At 32.3% G+C, this 18,282-nt stretch overlaps 1 protein-coding gene across 2 annotated transcripts in view; it reads right to left on the minus strand.

Moving 5' to 3' along the window:
• CNDP1 (carnosine dipeptidase 1) overlaps window positions 1–18,282 on the minus strand; it is a 68,273-nt gene that overhangs the window by 20,124 nt on the left and 29,867 nt on the right. For both annotated transcript variants that reach the window (XM_074273857.1, XM_074273868.1), the window contains exons 2-5: window positions 15,277–15,402; window positions 13,614–13,763; window positions 9,807–9,969; window positions 3,889–3,977 (exon numbers count right to left, since the gene is read on the minus strand). In XM_074273857.1, the coding sequence (XP_074129958.1) occupies window positions 3,889–3,977; window positions 9,807–9,969; window positions 13,614–13,763; window positions 15,277–15,402 (528 nt within the window). The remainder of the gene's footprint in view (window positions 1–3,888; window positions 3,978–9,806; window positions 9,970–13,613; window positions 13,764–15,276; window positions 15,403–18,282) is intronic.

An 18,282-nucleotide genomic window follows, 5' to 3' on the forward strand; every position in this document is an offset into this window, starting at 1 on the left:
GGGTGAGAGTAGGGTGTGAAGGGAACATGATGGAGATTATATTAGTTTTCTTTTAGGTTAGTGGGGAGAGATTCATAAAAAAAAAATCCCCTGGTTAGAAGCAAGTCCACTGTGTTCTCTCAGAATACTGACATTTTATTCTCCTTTCTAAAAGGAAAAGTTCAATTCTAGGTCAGTCCATCTTTAAGACAATACCATCTTTCTTTCCTGACTCAGTCTTGGACTTTGCAGTTTTTATTTTTCTCTTTATCTCTTTATTGTAACAAATCAATAGTAGCAACAAAAATTCTACCATACTCAGAATCATAAACTAACATATCTTCCCTCAGAAGATTTTCTAATATTTGAGCTTTGGTATAATTTATGTTTCAAGTATCTGTCACTTTCAACTATCATTTCAATCTTTTTTAAAATTTTCTCAAAGGACTTTGATCTTGTGTAAAAAATGGAACTTGACTTCTTCTCTGGTTAATGTTTGAGCATGGAAGAGTGCCTTTTAAATTTTTACAACACATTTTTGTCCCTTTTCACTTTTGATCTCTTGGTGTCTTTGTAAGCTTTATAAGAGATAATAAGGTCCAAAACCTTTCACAGAGCAGAAAGCATTGAGCTAATACAAATGTAGAGAAAGAAGACTAAATGTAAGCTTAGTATAGCAGAATCACACTAATTAGTACTAATGATGAGAAGAAATTCTTAGATTAGTGAATCTTAAAAAAGGAAAAACAAGGGCTGTATCAGAAAATAAATTAACTTTATTCATTTAGTTAATTAAGGACAGTATAGGTATAAGTATAATGATTTATGAAACTATATCCCATTGTATTTCTGTGTGTCTTAGCAAATCTTTTGAGAATACTGAAATCTTAATGATATAAGACCTCACAACAGCAGCACTTGGTTAATAAGAAATTGCTGGGAAGTCATTGGCACCCACCAAGCTTTTTTTGGCAACCAAAGCTTGTGAGATGTGAAAATTCACAGGACTTTTTATATGAAAGCATTTTAAATGTACATACAAAAAGATTGTCAGACTGCTAAAAATCTGAGGTGCTTTCTGCATTTTTCTTTTATGATTTATAAAGTGGGCTGGCATAGAGGAAGTTCATATATTTTTAAATGTTTGTAGTGCTTTCTAGGTTTTATATAAAACAATAATTCTGTCATTTGAAAAGGACAGAACACCAGACCTTCTGGACCAGACCAGACCTTCAGGTATAAATGTTCATGGATGCTTGCCAAGTTTACTGTGAGCTGATTAAGGATCCTGTAGTCAAAGGCTATGTTCTGACCATGGGAAACAGAATTATGTGATAGTTCTCAGGCTCACTTTAAGGGATATTGGACCACAGTGAATCTATGAGAGCTGAGCCCAGAGTGCAGGCAATATAGGCAGGGAATAACCCCCCTCTAGCTAACTTAAGATGACTCTGAGTATTCTAATCAGTACTGGAAAAATTCCCGAAATATGGACTCCACTGGAGCCCTGCCAAGAACACTCTTGGGTGTTATCCTGGACTTTAGAACTAGCTTAGGTTGGGTTTGTTTTGGAATGAAAGCAATGGAAGTCAGTTTTCTTATCATCTCATCAAACTAGATGGAGAATTCTTTGCAGTTCTGATATTCTCTGACTTTGTGGTTTTGTGTTTCTTCCAAACAGACCTAGGTTTAGAAATAAATAAGATAGGAAGAGAAATGGAGTGGAGTATAATAATGGACATTTACAAATATTATGTTTTATAAGTGCACATATTTTTAATACCAAAGAATTCCAGTCTGCATTATATTTTTAAATTCAATACAGTAGGGACCTTCTAGGAAGGAACTCCCTCTAATAATGCAGCCCAGGACTTTTGATATTACTTATAACTTTTATGAGTTGTCAAAGATATAATAGTAAAAAATATTATTAAAAAAGTTTATTTTTTGTTAAATATTAGACACTGTGATAAGTGCTTTACAATTATTACCTCATTTGATCCTAACAATAACTTTAGGAGATAGGTGCTATTATTATTCCCATTTTACAGATGAGGAAATTGAGGCAGACATTAAATTATATGCCCAGGGTCATACAAGCTAGTAAATGTCTAGATTTGAAATCATATCTTCTTGACTCAGCCCTAAAATGCTAACCATTACATCACCTAAATGACTCATGTCACATAGTTTATAACTATTAGAAGCAGAAATTGAAACCAGAGCTTGCCTGAGCTCCTATGTGAAGTTTGCCTTGGTTCCAATTCATATTTCCATTAATGTATGTCAATTGAAGTGGATAAAAAGGTAAGTAATGGCCTCAAAAAGAAATATATTTAAGCTGAAGTAGCAGATACCTATAAGCATTGACTATTCTTGACCAGTTTACTATTAAATAAATGTTATAATGTTTAAAGATTTTAAATGACAATTTCTGCTGGTCACAATCACCACAAACAATACTAATATAATAAAAACAATATACAAATAATATAAAGATATAATTTTGTGTCTCATTATCTGTGTATCCCTTTATGAGAAAAAGCATAGTTAAGTGGAAGGGTGCTAGGTTTGGAGTCAAATGTTTTGGATTCAAATCCTAATTCTCGTCAAGGCTTGTTTTTTTTTGTTTTTGTTTTTAAACTAATGAACGAAACCCTGGATTAGGGAATCTCCAAGATTTTTTTTAGACCTAAATCTATGATGCTCTGCTCCTACAGACCTTAAGCAATTCAGGGCAAAGATCTTTTCTAATCTAAATTGTGTCTCTCCTTCAGTACTTAGCAGAATGTTGTTGAATTTCTCTTTTTTTAATTTATTATTTGCTTTTTATATTTACATTTTATTTTTCCAAATATAATTTATGCAAAGATAGTTTTCAACATTCACATTTGTAAAACCTTGTATTCCAAATTTTTCTCCCTCCCTCCTTCTCTCTCCCTCAGATAGCAAGCAATTTGATGTAGGTTAAACAAGTACAATTCTTCTAAACATGTTTCCATATTCATCATGCTGTGCAAGAAAAATCAAAAGGGAAAAAAATTTAGAAAAAACTCCAAGCAAATGTTGAATTTCTTAAGAGTGAATTACTAATCAACATGAGCTTCAAAAATGGTATCCAGAGTCTATGAATATATATAATCTTATTCAGAAGAGCTATCTTTATTCTCTGAAGTACTGGTAGATGCCAGTATAGCAATATTATAATTTTTCATTTTAAGATTCAAATATAATGGAATATCTTCCTGTATATCTCTACTTCAATACCTTATTGTGATTTGAAGGTACTGACCATAGGTTTTCCAAAGCTATACTTCTACAAAACAGATTCTCACATGTCCTACCAAGCTGGAAAGGTGAGTAATTACTGCCAATATACCATTTCAGGTCTATGATCCAAGGACAAGTCTAGGGAAGTTCAGAGAGATTCATCATTGATTAATTTTTCAGTCATAGTATTTCTCAAAGATTGTTAAAATTATCAAGTACTTACAAGTCAAGGATACATCCATAGCAATGAAATTTCAGATCCTTTAAGTATTTCTATCACTGCACCACCTAGAGGCCCCCTATGTGTGACTTTTAAAAAATTCTTCAAAGAATTGCACATGTTTTAACATATATTAATTAGTTTATTTGTCATCTAGGGGAGGAGGTATGGGGAACAGAGGGAAAAAATTTAGAACACAAGATTTTGTAAGGGTGAATGTTGAAAATTACCCATGTATATATTTTGAAAATAAAAAGCTTTAATTAAAAAAAAAATCTTCTTCAACTTAACTTTATATAATCAGAGATGCTTTCCAGTTACCTACTATGATTAAATGTATTATTTTCATGAGGTTAATGACCATTTTCCACTCATAATTATCCTTTTAAATTCAATATTATAGACCATTGGTGACATACTTGGTTTAGGGCTTTGAAGGCAACCACTGCATTAATCCAAGCTAAAACAGGTCCTTTGTTGTCTGTTGTTCCTCGTCCATAAAGTTTTCCTTTAGGTGGGAAAAGAAGAAAAAGGGTCAGAAAAATTTTTTAAACTTCTGTCAAGTTTAAAAAGTTCAAAACAAATTTAACATGATGAATAGTTACATTAATAGCATATTTGCATTTTGTCCTTGTACAATTCTTGTTTTGAAATTGTAAAATATAAACATTTCATAAACATAAATTTCATATTTATCTGATGGTTGACTAATGTAAAACAATTACATCTCAGTGGCTTGTTAACAAGTTGATCTCTTTACCACTGCTTATTGGAAGAAATCTACATATTTGTCATTGAATGTCATGTAATCTGTCTTTTTGAAAATTTGCAACTATATGAAGAATGAATGAAAAATGTAATGATTCATCACAATCTATCTTTTTCTTTTGTCTTCATAAAATATCAATTTTTGCTTTGATATTTTTAAGCAGGAAAACATTTTCACCTTTAATTGAGAAGTACTCTTACTAATAAGTTAATTCACCCAAGCACTTCAAGAGTCATGGAAGGGCAGCTAGGTGGAGCAGTGGATAGAGCACCAGCCCTAAAGTTAGGAGAACTTGAATTCAAATCTGACCTTAGATACTTAACACTTCCTAATTGTGTGACCCTGAGGAAGTCACTTAACCCCAATTGCCTCAGGGGAAAAAAAGACAAGTCATGGAAGCCTTTAAAAAAAAAAAAAAGAGCTCATGGAATCTTTGACAAGTGAAAAAAAATCAGTAGTAGTAAGCCCAATGACCTGATGAGGGGAAAGGAATAGGCTGGAAGCATTTCTATTTATTTTATTTGCTAAAATACCTAATAAAAACTAAAGTCATCAATAAAACATTTTAGGCAATTGACATAAATAACAAAAACTAGATTTCTTTGGGAGAGAGGCATGATAGAACTACATTATCTTTTGCAAATTCTTGGAAAAAGTGAAATTTTTTTCTTCTTTTAATGAATTATAAAATTGAAGAGGCAGCATGGCCCAGAGGATGGAGTGTTGGTTGTGGATCCAGGAACATCTGGGTTTGTGTCCTGTCTCTGATTCAGACTAGCTATGTCACCCTGAGCAAGTCACAATGTCTTGGTGCTTTATTGTTTTAGTAATTGTTCAGTCACATATAACTCTTTATGATCCCATTTGGGATTTTCTTTGCAAAAATACTGGAATAGTTTGCCATGAGGAAACTGAGGCAAACAGTGTTAAGTGACTTGACCAAAGTCATACAGCTACTAAGTGGCTGAGACTGGATTTGAACTCATGTCTTCCTAACTCCAGGCCCAGCTTGCTCTATCTATTACCTTGCTGTAGCTATTATCCTATTATTACCTTAATTTGCAGAGAAGGTGCTGCCTTGAATTGGTAGAGAAGAGTTCTGTAAGCTGGGAGTTTCTTATAAAAATGAAATCACAAATCCAGTTCCTATCCCAATATACATTTAATATCAAATATCATTGCAGCAAGTTAATCCTACTTTGCAACTACTTGAATTTAAATAAGCGAATTTCTATGAATACAGTGTCATCACTTTTCAGTAACTCCTTGTACAATTTTCATCAGAATGGGTTCATTCTTGTCCATTTTTCCTGATCCCTTTGTCTATTTTTCTAGATCTAATATTTTCATTTTTCATTATTTTCAAAAGGTCTTTGCATATTTCATTTGTTTATACTTTTTAATCTAATTTTTATTATAAAATTATTTTATATTAATGTAATATAATTTATTTTACTATTTTTATATTATTAGATGTTTAGTTTGCTTTTCTTTCTACCTTCCACTCTTCCTTCCTCCCTTTCTTTTTTCCTTCCTTCCCTCCTCCCTCCCTTCCTTCCCTTTTTTAGTAATTTACAAATTGCACTACTATAAAAATCTTTAACATAATAGCTTTTTTTTAAATTTATGATAATACTCAGCATATCTATGCTGAACACTGGGATTAATGAATCAAAGAGTATGATTATTTTTGTTACTTTGTATTGTTTACTGCTAGAGTACTTTCTAAAGATTCTATTAGTTTGAAATTGTTTCAACAATTAATGAGTGTACCAGTTTTTATACAACCCTACTAGCACTAGTTTTAATATTTTAATTATTTTTGCCAGTTTGAGTTATCTCAAAGTTGTTTTAATTTGTATTCCTTTTAATTATTAAAGTTGAGCATTTTTCAAGTGATTATTAACAATTTATGTTTCATCTTTTAAAAATTGCCCTTTTATAGCCTTTCACCACTTATATATTTTGAACTGGACCTATGAAAATTTTAATAGGCTCTTATATATTTTAGTTATAAAGTTTTTATGTGTAATATTAGCCTTAAGTATTTTTCTAATCTGTTACTTTATTTTTCTTTGTATTGTTTTTGTTGTACAAAAATTTTTTTGTTTTACTGTAATTAAATAAATTTGTCTTACCTTAATAAGTTCCTCTGACTAATAGGAATATCATTTCCCCTTCACAATTCTGATAAATGTCTCTCCTGTCTTTTTAATAGTTTCTCTTTCTATGCTTAAGTCTATTATCCAACTATAATTCAGTGTGGTATATAGCATGAAATATCTCCCTATCCATTTTCTAAATCCATTTTCTGCCAAATTGCCAAGCAGTTTTTCCAAGTCCATTTATTAATAATGAACCATTTCCCTAGTTTTTGTCTTCTATAGGATTATGAAACTGTAGTATTTTGTGAATATTTAGTTAGATATGTGGTGTCAGTAAGATATACTATGGATCTTTTTTTTTTTTTTTTTTTTAATCTAGACACAGATAGTTTAGAGAAATAGTTTATATGATTTAAAGTCTGGGAGTATAACTACCATTATTACCATTTTCCCCCCTAGCCTTCCCTTTGACCTTATTGTAAATTTATTTTTCTATATGTTTCATTACATTTTCATCTATTTCTATAAATAAGCATTTTGCTCTTTTGATTCATATTGTATTAACCATGTAAGTGAATTTTGAGATTGTGGTCATTTTTAACATATTAATTTGACTTTTCTTGAAAAGTGACCAACTTATTTAGGTATTCCTTTATTTTTAATATTATAGCTATATTGTCTTTTTGTAGGTCATGTATTTCTGAGTTGGTTGATTCTGAAATATGTTTAAATTTTATTGTTATTTTAAGTTGGGTTTCATATTTATGATGTTTTCTTTATTTTGAATGCTGGCAATTAAAAATTCAAATGATTTTTCCTAAGTTGATTTTTAATTCTGTGCCATTTCTGAGTTTGTAAATTGTTATCCTTAATTTTCTGATTGAGATAATTGCATTTCCTATGTATGGCAGTTACCTGCAAAAAATTATGTTTTTTAAAAATCACTTCCAATATTTTTTTCTTGTCTTACTGACATGATTAGAATTTCCAGAACCATACCATTAGAAGTGTTGAAATTGGGCAACCTTTTTTTTTGGTGGGAATGCTTCTATGCTTTTATGCTATATCAACTTTTGGATTAAGGCATATATTTTGATTATTTTGAGGAAAAATCCCTCCATTTCTATATGTTTTAGTATTTTTAGTTATGAGCAAATACTGACATTAATTGTAAAAAAAATTTTAAATGGTTTTGTTTATCTGTTTCATTGAATCAAGCTTACATGGCTTATATAAACCCTGTTTTGTCATGATGTATAACTTTAACAAATATGCATTGTCAAGCCAACATGTTATTACATGGCCATGTTAAAATATATGTTTCTTTCTACATCTTGAGTTGATTACTTTTTCTGTCAAAAGGTAAGTAACATTCTTCTTCTTTGGCCCTCTGGACACACTATTATTTTAAAATATTTTTGGGTATTTTCAACATTTGTCCTATTTTTTTTTAAGTCTGATATTGCTTTAATTTGTATTTTAGAAATATAACTTATTTTTTCCTCTCATTTCTTAGGGAATTTGCTTTTTGTCATTGTAGTTTTACAGTTTGACGATTATATGCTTAGGGAATTTCAGTTAGGATTTCTTCAATCTGGGATCCTCTGTATTGCTTGTTAAGTCAGTGTTGCTCCATCTTCTCTACTCTGAAAAGTTTTCACTAAGTTTTGGATTGTAGTTGGTTTTTTTTGTTTTTAAATTTTGATATCTGTGAATTGAAGTGACTGACTTCTTTTATATCTTACTTTTTATTTTGAAATTGTTACTTGCCGCTAGTTTGTTTGTTTTAGTTGCTTTTTCAACTCTATTATATTATAGACTTGTTATTTTTGTTCTTTATTGATTAGAGTAAGGCAGAAAGTTCAAGGTTTCTTCAACCTTTGGACAAGCATTGAAAATAAGGAGGTCAGGAGATATCCCTCTTATCCCTGGTATTTTGGAAAGAGTAAGAGAAAATATTTACTGTTCTAGTAATGTACAAAGTATTTTCCAATGGCCTGAATCTGGTTCTGGAACTCCATCTGGAAAAGGAACTAGAGATATTGGAGATTCTATTTGGTTCAAGCTGAGTTTCGAGACTGGGAAATTAGAATAATGTCCTAGATTTGGGGGGGTGGGGAGGTGAAGGTAGGAGGAGCCTGCATGTGAGTAGCAACCATTCTAAGTGTGTTTGACTGAGCCTTGTCAGTTTGTGTTGCAAAAAAAGTGCTGAAGAAGAGTCTCAATAATTTATGTCTGACATCTCAATAAGTCAAAGAGACAGCACATCAGTAACTGGAGATAGAAGATTTTGTACAAGCTTCAGAATTCCAGGACAAGGAAATGACCAGCAGGAGGAATACAGAGAGGATTGGAGAGACTTAAATCAACTGATGCTGAGTGAAATGAGCAGAACCAGAAGATCGCTGTACACTTCAACAACAATACTGTATGAGGATGTATTCTGATGGAGGTGGAAATCTTCAACATAAAGAAGATCCAACTCACTTCCAGTTGATCAATGATGGACAGAGGTAGATACACCCAGAGAAGAAACACTGGGAGGGGAATGTAAATTGTTAGCACTACAATCTGTCTGCCCAGGTTGCATGTACCTTCGGATTCTAATGTTTATTGTGCAACAAGAAAATGATATTCACACACATGTGTTGTACTTAGACTATATTGTAACACATGTAAAATGTATGGTATTGCCTGTCGTCGGGGGGAGGGAATAGAGGGAGGGGGGGTAATTTGGAAAAATGAATACAAGGGATAATATTATAAAATATATATATATATATAAAATAAAAAAAAAAAAAAAAAAAGAATTCCAGGACAGGAAGGTGTTGTGGCTCTACAGGTAATATTGGTAATAATAATAATAATAATAATAATAATAATAATAATAATAATAATAATAATAATAATAATTCTCTCCTCCAGAGAAAGTATAAGAATGTCTCTCAGGAGTAACCTGGATGTGTGACCTTGAGCAGTTCACTCCATCTTTTTCAGTCTATTTCTTCATCTTTAAAATGGGAATAGTCATATATACATCAGTCTTACATAGCTACTGTCAAGATCAGCTGATATAATGTATGGAAAGTGCTATATAAAAGGCTTCCACTACTATGCTAGCAATTTTTGCAAATTTGTTTTTGTTTTCTCCCCCTCTCCCTTTTTTTTTTTTTAATGTAATATGGAGAAGGTTAGACAGTATATTTCTAAGTTCTTGAGGTGACTTAGGCACAGCTGGCTCTTGTTCTATCATCTTACATAAAGTCTCATCAAAATTTCTGAGATATTTCCAAGGAGATAATTTTGGAATAGTGACCAATCCATTGGAAAGAAGCCAGTAAAATAATGAGAGATTGTAATGATAATGTCAACAAAACTGAATAATATTTTAAATTATATAAGCAACTAATTAATTCTAAAAATATAATTATATCAAAGAAACAAAAATTAACAAAGTACTGACCATCAACTTCTACCAGGGTGAAAGGGTCTGTATTCCATCCATCCTCTTTTTTAGCAGGCTGAACATCCAAGTGACCATAAAAACACACTGTGGGTTTCTTTGGATCATTACCAAGTTCAGCTAGAAGAATGGGAGGTATTAGAAGGGTCTGCCCATCAGGAAGCTGCAGAAATAAAAGTAAATGTATTAAAACAAATCATGTCATAAAGCTTACTTTTTCAATTTATGGGGGAGAGAGAATTTGGAACCCAATTTTTAAAAAGCTAAATAAATAAATGAAGCATAATTATAAAAAGAAAAGGGTAGAGGGGAATGGTAACCATTTTCCAGAGAACCCAGAAATGTACCAATTAGTCTCATGTAATTTGAATCATTATGTAGTCAACAATTATTTCTTGTATCTTGGTTTTCTATTTATTTTATTTTATTTTATTTTATATTAATATTGAGATCAGGTTTCTCAGACTGGAACCATATCTAATAAGAACAGAAGTTTTGTTTTATTACATTTCTGACCTGGGATAGTTCATCCTTCTTTAGTCCATTCTTTAAATCCAGGACTTCTCTCTTTTTCTCTCTCCCCTCTCATCTCCTCTCTTCCTAGTCCTAGAGGTTTAACCACATTAATGCTGAATTTAAAGAGACACTGGTTGACATACATAGTTCATTGAAACTTAAAGTCACTTAAAGAGGTGACAAGAGTCCTGCTACCTCATAGTAGCTGAAATTACAGGAATATACAGTTATGCCAGGCTAGTTTTTCTAATCCTTTCTTTTTATTTTCAGGGTTTTGTTTTGTTTTGTATTGTTTTTTTCTTTTTGGTTTGTTTTTGGTGAGGCAATTGGAGTTAAGTGACTTGCCCAGGGTCACATTATGCATTAAGTGTCTGAGGCTAGATTTGAATTTCAGCTCCTCCTGATTTCAGGGCCAGTGCTCTATCCACTATACCACCTACCTACCTCTTTTTCTATCTCTAAAATGTATACTATATGACTTATTCTCTTCATGGAAAGTTGTGGGAAAATCTTATTAAAAATAAAATGTTTCTCAGTAAATTGGAACAAAATTTTTATAGCAGGTTTTTTTGATAACAGTGTCAAAAATGCAGAGAACTTGCTCAAATTGATAAGAATACAAGTCATTCTCCATTTATTAAATATTCAAAGGATATGAATAGGCAGTTTTCAGAAGAAATCATAGTTATCAATAGTCATCTAAAAAATGTTCTAAATCACTATTGTCTAGAGAAATGCAAATTAAAACAACTCTGAAGTACTATTTCATACCTATCATTTTAGCTAATATGATAGAAAAGGAAAATAACAAATTTTGAGGGGATGTGGAAAAATTGGGACACTAATGCATTGTTGATGGTATTATGAATTGCTCCAACCATTCTAGAAAGCAACTTGGAACTATGCCCACCCTTTCTCTCAGCAATTTCAGATTTTCAAAGAGATCAAAGAAAAAGGTAAAAGATCTATGTATAAAAATATTTATAGCAATCCTTTTTGTGATGGCAAGGAATTAGAAATTGAGGGGATCCCCATCAATTGGGGAATGACTAAAAAAGTTATGGAATATGCTATATAAGAAATAATAGTAGGATATTTCAGAGAAACCTAAGAAGACATACATGGATTCATTCAAAATAAAGTTTGAAGAACCAGGAGAATATTATATAGATTAGCAACAATATTTAAGGGTGATATACTTTAAATGACTTAGCTATTTTCAACAAAAGAATAATTCAACACAATCTCAAAGAACTCATGATGAAAAATGCTACTCACCCTCAGAGAAAAAATTGATAAGAGTTTGAATGGAGATTGAAGCATACTTTATTTTTTACTTTATTTTTCATGTTTGGGTTTTTGACTTTTTTCTTTTGCAACATGGCTAATAAGGAAATATGTTTTGCATAGCTGAATATATACAATCTATATCAAATTGCTTATCTTCTCAAGGTGGGTGGAAGAAGGAAGAGAATTTGAAACTAAATGAAAAAAAATAAATGTTAAAAACATTTTATATGTATTTGAGAAAAAAGTAAAATGAGAGGAAAAAGGTAATTATATCATTGATTCTCTTTATGAGAAGTTATGGAAAAACCTTATTTTAAAAAAGTGTTTTTCAGGAAACTGGGGGGAAAAATTCATAATAAGTTTCTCCGATATAGGTCTGATTTCTTTTTCTTTTTCTTTTTCTTTTTTTTTTTTTTTTTTATATTTTTTTATTTTTATTCATTTTTTCCAAATTATCCCCTCCCTCCCTCCACTCCCTCCCCCCATGGCAGGTAATCCCATACGTTTTACATGTGTTACAATATAACCTAGATACAATATATGTGTGTAAATACCATTTTCTTGTTTAGGCCTGATTTCTTAAAACATGTAGGGAATTGAGCCAAATTTACTAAAATAAGAGCCATTCCCCAGTTGATAAATGGCCTAAGGATATGAACAGTTTTTAGGAGAAATCAAAACTATCAATAGTCATCTGAAAAAATGTTCTAAATCATTACTGATTAGTGAAATACCATTTTACACCTATCATATTACTAAACAAAACAGAAAAGTAAAGTAACAAATGCTGGAAGGGATGTGGAAAAGCAGGGATACTAATAATACACTGTTCATGAAGTTGTGAACTAATCTAATCACCCTGGAGAATAATTTAGAACTCTGCCCAAAGAGCTACAAAACTATATACCTTTTGATCTAGCAATACTAGATTTATATCTAGTATATAGAGATAGGAGAAAATAGAATAGAACCTATTTATACAAAAATATTTTAGTGTTGGCAAAGAATTAGAAATTTAGGCTATATCCATAAAGTGGGGGAATGGCTGAAAAAGTTGTGATGATATGATTGTGATGGAATACTATCATGCTATAAGAAATGATAAAGGGAATGCTTCCAGAAGCACCTAGAAACATGAATTTATTTAAAGTGAAATGAGCAGAACTAGAACATTTTACATGGCAATAGCAATACTATAAAAATGATCAACTGTGAAAGACTTAACTACTCCCATCAATGTAATGATCCAAGAGAAATCCAAAAGACTCATTGAAAAATGCTATCTACACTCAGAAAACTGATAAACTTTGAATGCAGACTGAAGCATATTTAAAAACAACAACAACAAATTAACATTTTGGGCAGGGGTTTGGTTTATTTTTAAGGCTAATGTAAAATATGTTTTGCATGACTTCATATATATAATTGCTATGTGGCCTTTTCCTTTTTCTTTGGTCTCTTTGGGATACAGAACTAGTAGTGTATATATAGTTTGATAGCCCTCTACGCATAATTTCAAATTGTTCTCCAGAATGGTTGGATTAGTTCACAACTTCATGAACAGTGAATTAGTAGTGTCCCCTTCAGCATTTGTCATTTGCCTTTTCTTTTGTGTTAGATAATTTGATAGGCATAAAGTGGTATTAAGTAGGATTTTAAATCCTTGCCTAGAGATTTGGGAATAGAGAAATACATTGAAGAAAAAAGTTTATCCAGTATCCCATCATTACTTAAGAAACACATCCATTGGGACAGCTAGGTGGCACAGTGGATAGAGCACCAACAGTCTTGAATTCAGGAGGACCAGTTCAAATCTGGTCTCAGACACTTAACACTTCCTAGTTGTGTGACCCTGGGCAAGTCACTTAACCCCAGCCTCAGGGGGAAAAAATAAAAAAAAAGAAACACATCCATCACATCCCTCAGCACATCTATCAGAAATTAGACAGTTGGAAAGTAGAGAATTTCAATAGTTAACAGAAATAAGATAAAGCACATTACCTGTTGAAGTCCCATGTCTATTAAATCTACAGTGGCTCCTAAGTGCCGAAGCTTATCTGCAGCTATGTCCATCATTTTGAAGATTTCTTGTCTGAAGTGAGGTAGGGGTTGAACAGAATCACTCTCAATGGCCACCCACTCCTTAAGCAACTATGAGGAAAATCAGTTATCTAGTTAGTAGGAAGAAAGAAAAAGAGGATTGGGCAGCAATACCTATAAAAATCTGCTCCTTGAGTATTCAGGAATATTTTAAGTCTAAAACTACAGAATTACCTTCTTTTCCCTTTGTCTAAAAGCAAGCAAACTTAAACTGTAAGTTCTTCTTGGAGTTGTCTAATGAAAAAGACTTGGCAAAAAAAAATTGTTCAAAGTTATTGCTGTGAAATGTATAGTTTTTATTAAGAACTTCAGTAATACAGGGGGTTTCTAATAAAATGTTCTTTTTTGAACAATATAATTATTTCATGAGATCAAAAGATTGGAGGACCAATATTTTCCTTTTTGTAATATTAAGAATTAATCAGGTCTGAATGGCCTTTGGAATCATTATAGATTCTCCAGGGAATTGTGAATCTTTGTTTCCCTGCTTAGAATTTTAAAGGATTTTGAAGAGACTGGCTATTCTCTATTTTGGCTTTTCCTGGCAAAGGGTCAAGCTATTGTCTGTCATCTTGATTGTATTTGGCCACTGCTTCCCCTTAAGCTACCTTGGGACAGAATGTAGTATACTAGATTTGTTGGAAACAATAAGAACCCTGATGGGATTTTAAGGCATTTTGTTTTCATTGATGTTGGAATATGCTTACATGGAAAAGGTAAAGGGTCCTTTTGTTCTAATGAAGTTTGAGAGGGAGAAAGTGACAGGATTATTGGGGCTGGAGCAACAGCTAAGATTCCATCAATTGATTTCTTTGGTGTAGGAAACTCTAGTGTGGAAACAACACATATACTCTTAGAGACAATCTGTCATTTAGTGTTTTAGACAGATGCCAAATGTACTAAGAGGTAAAATCACTTATCCAATGGTTACATGGTCAATACCTGTTGAAGGCAGGGTTTGAACCCAAATGTTCCTATTTCTAAGGATAGCTCTATAACTACTAGACCAGGCTGCCTTTTTTTTCCAGTCATATATCCAGTAGTCCTGCATTGAAACTTCAGTGATTCTGAATTTTTGATTTGGTATGAAATGGTCTTCTGTACTTTTTAGCTGATATTTATTTATGCTATGGTATTTTTTTTAAATCCACATTTTTAATTAAGTGATTTTCTTAGGGGGAAAAAAAAAGATTGGTCTTGGAGCCTTGGCCTTAATATTCTGCATCTTACATTCCATTTATGATCTTTTGAAACAAAATTACTTGTGCTTTTGCTGACCCACTTCTAAGAGAGAATCCAATTGCTCACTGGTGGAACAAGTCCTGTTTTATATATCTACTTTCCTTAATGAGAAATTTGAAAATAGACATTTATCCTGAATATTTTGTAGCCTTTCTGATTTCTCTGTTAACATCATTGTTGTTATCTGGGGCATATCAGACTGGGTATATTTCAACAGCAGAGAATAATGTATTTGGACTTTAAGACCCAATGTGGGACATGTTTCTGATAATGTCATCATATTCAGTAAATTCTTAAATTGTTTGTAAATACTTATTCTTACCTGAATAAATTCATTTTGATGAAGATCAATGTATTGAAAGATATTCTCTAACATTCCAGCAGGAGGGGAGGAAGAGGAGAACAACCCTCCCTCAAGAAGGAGCAGAACTGTGAAGATGGAGGAGGCCTGTAAATTCAAGAGGAAAAATATCAGTTCAAAATAAAGACTATAATATTTACTCTTAATCTCTTCTATAATTAAAGCTCTTTCTTCTCCCAAGTTAAAAAAAAAAAAAAAAAGATGGGCTAAAATGCAAGATCATAGAATTAGAAATGTACTTTCATTCTTTCACTTAAAAAAACAAAACCATGAAAAACCCTGAAAAAATAGGGGCAGCTGGATGGCACAGTGGGTAGAGTACCAGTCCTGAATCCAAGAGGACCTGAGTTCAAAGCTGGCCTCAGATCCTTAATATTTTCTTGCTGTGTGACCTTGGGCAACTCATTTAACCTTCATTGCCTTAAAACAACAACAAAATATTCTTTCACTAAAAGGGGATTTTATTTTTTTCAACCAAAGTAATTCATGACGTCTGTCCATAAAGGAACAGGGGAAACTTCAAAAGGTAAGAGTATCTACCTTGAGGACAAAAATCATAATTCTAAAGCCATAAAGGATGATGATGATGATGATATTATTATAACTAGTATTTATATAGCACTTACTATGTACCTAGCACTTTCATTTAATCTTCAAAATAAGCACCGTTTTACAATCTGAGAAACTGATGCTGACTAAATGTTTTGTTTAAAGTCACAGAGTTAGTGTCTGAGACCACATTTGAATGCAAGTTTCCCTGCTTGCCTAGCCTTCTCTCCATCTAGCTGTCTTCAGAGGTCATCTTAAAGGTGACAGGACAAAAAGGAGCTTCAGTATGATTTTTAATTTGGAAAATTATGTTAAATAGGCCATCAAGCCTTTTGTAATCTGTTAATCGAGTTTGGAAGTATCCATAATGCCACTTTCGTTTTTCAACAGAAACCTAAGCCATGACATGTCTCCTAAAAAGCTTTTGTAATCCCTAAAAACATGTTAATGAATTTTTAAAAATGATTTGTCTAACACGCTTCTCCCTATGTTGGGACTAGGACAAGACAGTGCAGGTTTCTATCTCCTTTTGGGAGAATGAGGAATTTGGAGCTCTTTGATCTTTGAGAGAATGCATAAAATTTGTGACATGTAGATTAATGAAGAGAATCCCTTGTGTTGAAATAAACACCATACCTTGGAAAAATCTCAGGCTGATTTTGTTCTTTTGCTTTTTAACTAGGTAAAAGAGGTCATTCTTTGTCTCATTTCTTAACTACCTTTAATCACTGAATGGGCATTGCCTCAGTCAAACTGAGACCTGGGAAAGACCTTAGCTTAAAAAAGCCAAAATCTCCGATCTTTCTTGTGCAGTAAGATAATTGTATAAATATGCTTACATACATTGGATTTAACATGTATAATATATATCGGATTACTTGCTTTCTAGGGGAGGGGATGGGAGGAAGGAGGGGAAAATCTGTAACCAAAGATTATGCAAGGGTCTGTGTTGAAAAATTATCCATGCATGTTTTGAAAAGAAAAAGCTTTAAAAAAAAAAAAAAAAAAAAGCCAAGACCTCCTGCTGCCTCCAGACCATCTCCAGTTATTTTGATCTATTATCTGACCATTGGACCTGGATGTCTTTGGAGGAGAAAGTGAGGCTGGTTAGTTTGCACAGCCTACCTTCTTCTAAATCCAATTTATTTGCTTATCATGGAATTAACTATCTAACGTCCTGGTCTTTTTTTTAAGAACTAAGGACAAAGAAAGAAGGAACTCAACCCTCCCAGGGAGTTGAGTGATTTGCCATAGGACACACACAGGAAGTGCCTAAAATTAGGTTTTGACCCATGATCCTCATATTGTAAAAGTGTACTTTTCCAATACCATGAAGGGATCTTTGCAGTATAGTATTCATCCAAACAAGATCTGTTAAACATCATTGAAATTCAAAAGCAGCATTGAAAAACCAGCTGTTGCCCTTATGAAGATTTCATTCTGCTAGATGCATTTCCTTCTTACATTCTTCCTCAAGCAGAACATTTAGAATGCTGAGGTGTGAAATTATGAATAACATTATTCATATATCACAATAATAATATTGTGATAAGTAGGTAAAGCAAAAACCAAAGGACAATTTTATAAGGAGGCCCACTTTATACCTTCTCTGTAGGTCCAATATTATTTGTTTATCAATATATTTCTTTATTTGCTTATTTATTTACATCCAGAACTATGATAGAAACTCCCTTTAAAGAAGATACCTCCTTACTTTTACCTTCTAAATCCAATTTTTCCTGTGCAACAAGAAATTCGGTTCTGCACACATATATTGTATCTAGGATATACTATAACACATTTAACATGTATGGGATTGCCTGTCATCTAGGGAAGGGGGTAGAGGGAAGGAGGGGAAAATTTGGAACAGAAGTGAATACAAGGGATAATGTTGAAAAAAAAAAATTACCCATGCATATATACTGTCAAAAAAAATTAGAATTATAAAATTAATTTTTAAAAATTAAAAATAAAATAAAATAAAGAAGATGCCTTCCCTAATACAAATGGAAATTTTATGCACCTTACTGTCTAAGCCAAGGATACTAAGAAAATAAGGGATTTACCCAGGCTCACACACAAAGCTGGTATGTGTCAAAATCTGTGTTGCCCTGATTCCAGTGCCAGCCCCTCTATTCATTAAGGCAAATGTACCCTCTTTCACCATGCTGACTGAATATTCTGTCATAATAATGATGTTCTCAATGATGTTATTAGGTCATATTTTCTGAGTTATTTTTCAGGCATTGATGAAGTCTTTTGCTTAATACGCTGACACATTCTTATTTAGTCTCTTTCTGACCTATGGGACACCTTTTCAAAATGGTTGGCTATTGAAGGTGCAATATATTTTTCATCTTCAGAACCAAGAAAAGCTACTACTCTGATCAAAGATTGACTGCGTGAATTGGAAATAGC

This window comes from Sminthopsis crassicaudata, chromosome 1 (assembly GCF_048593235.1).
Source record: "Sminthopsis crassicaudata isolate SCR6 chromosome 1, ASM4859323v1, whole genome shotgun sequence".
Lineage (NCBI taxonomy): Eukaryota > Metazoa > Chordata > Mammalia > Dasyuromorphia > Dasyuridae > Sminthopsis > Sminthopsis crassicaudata.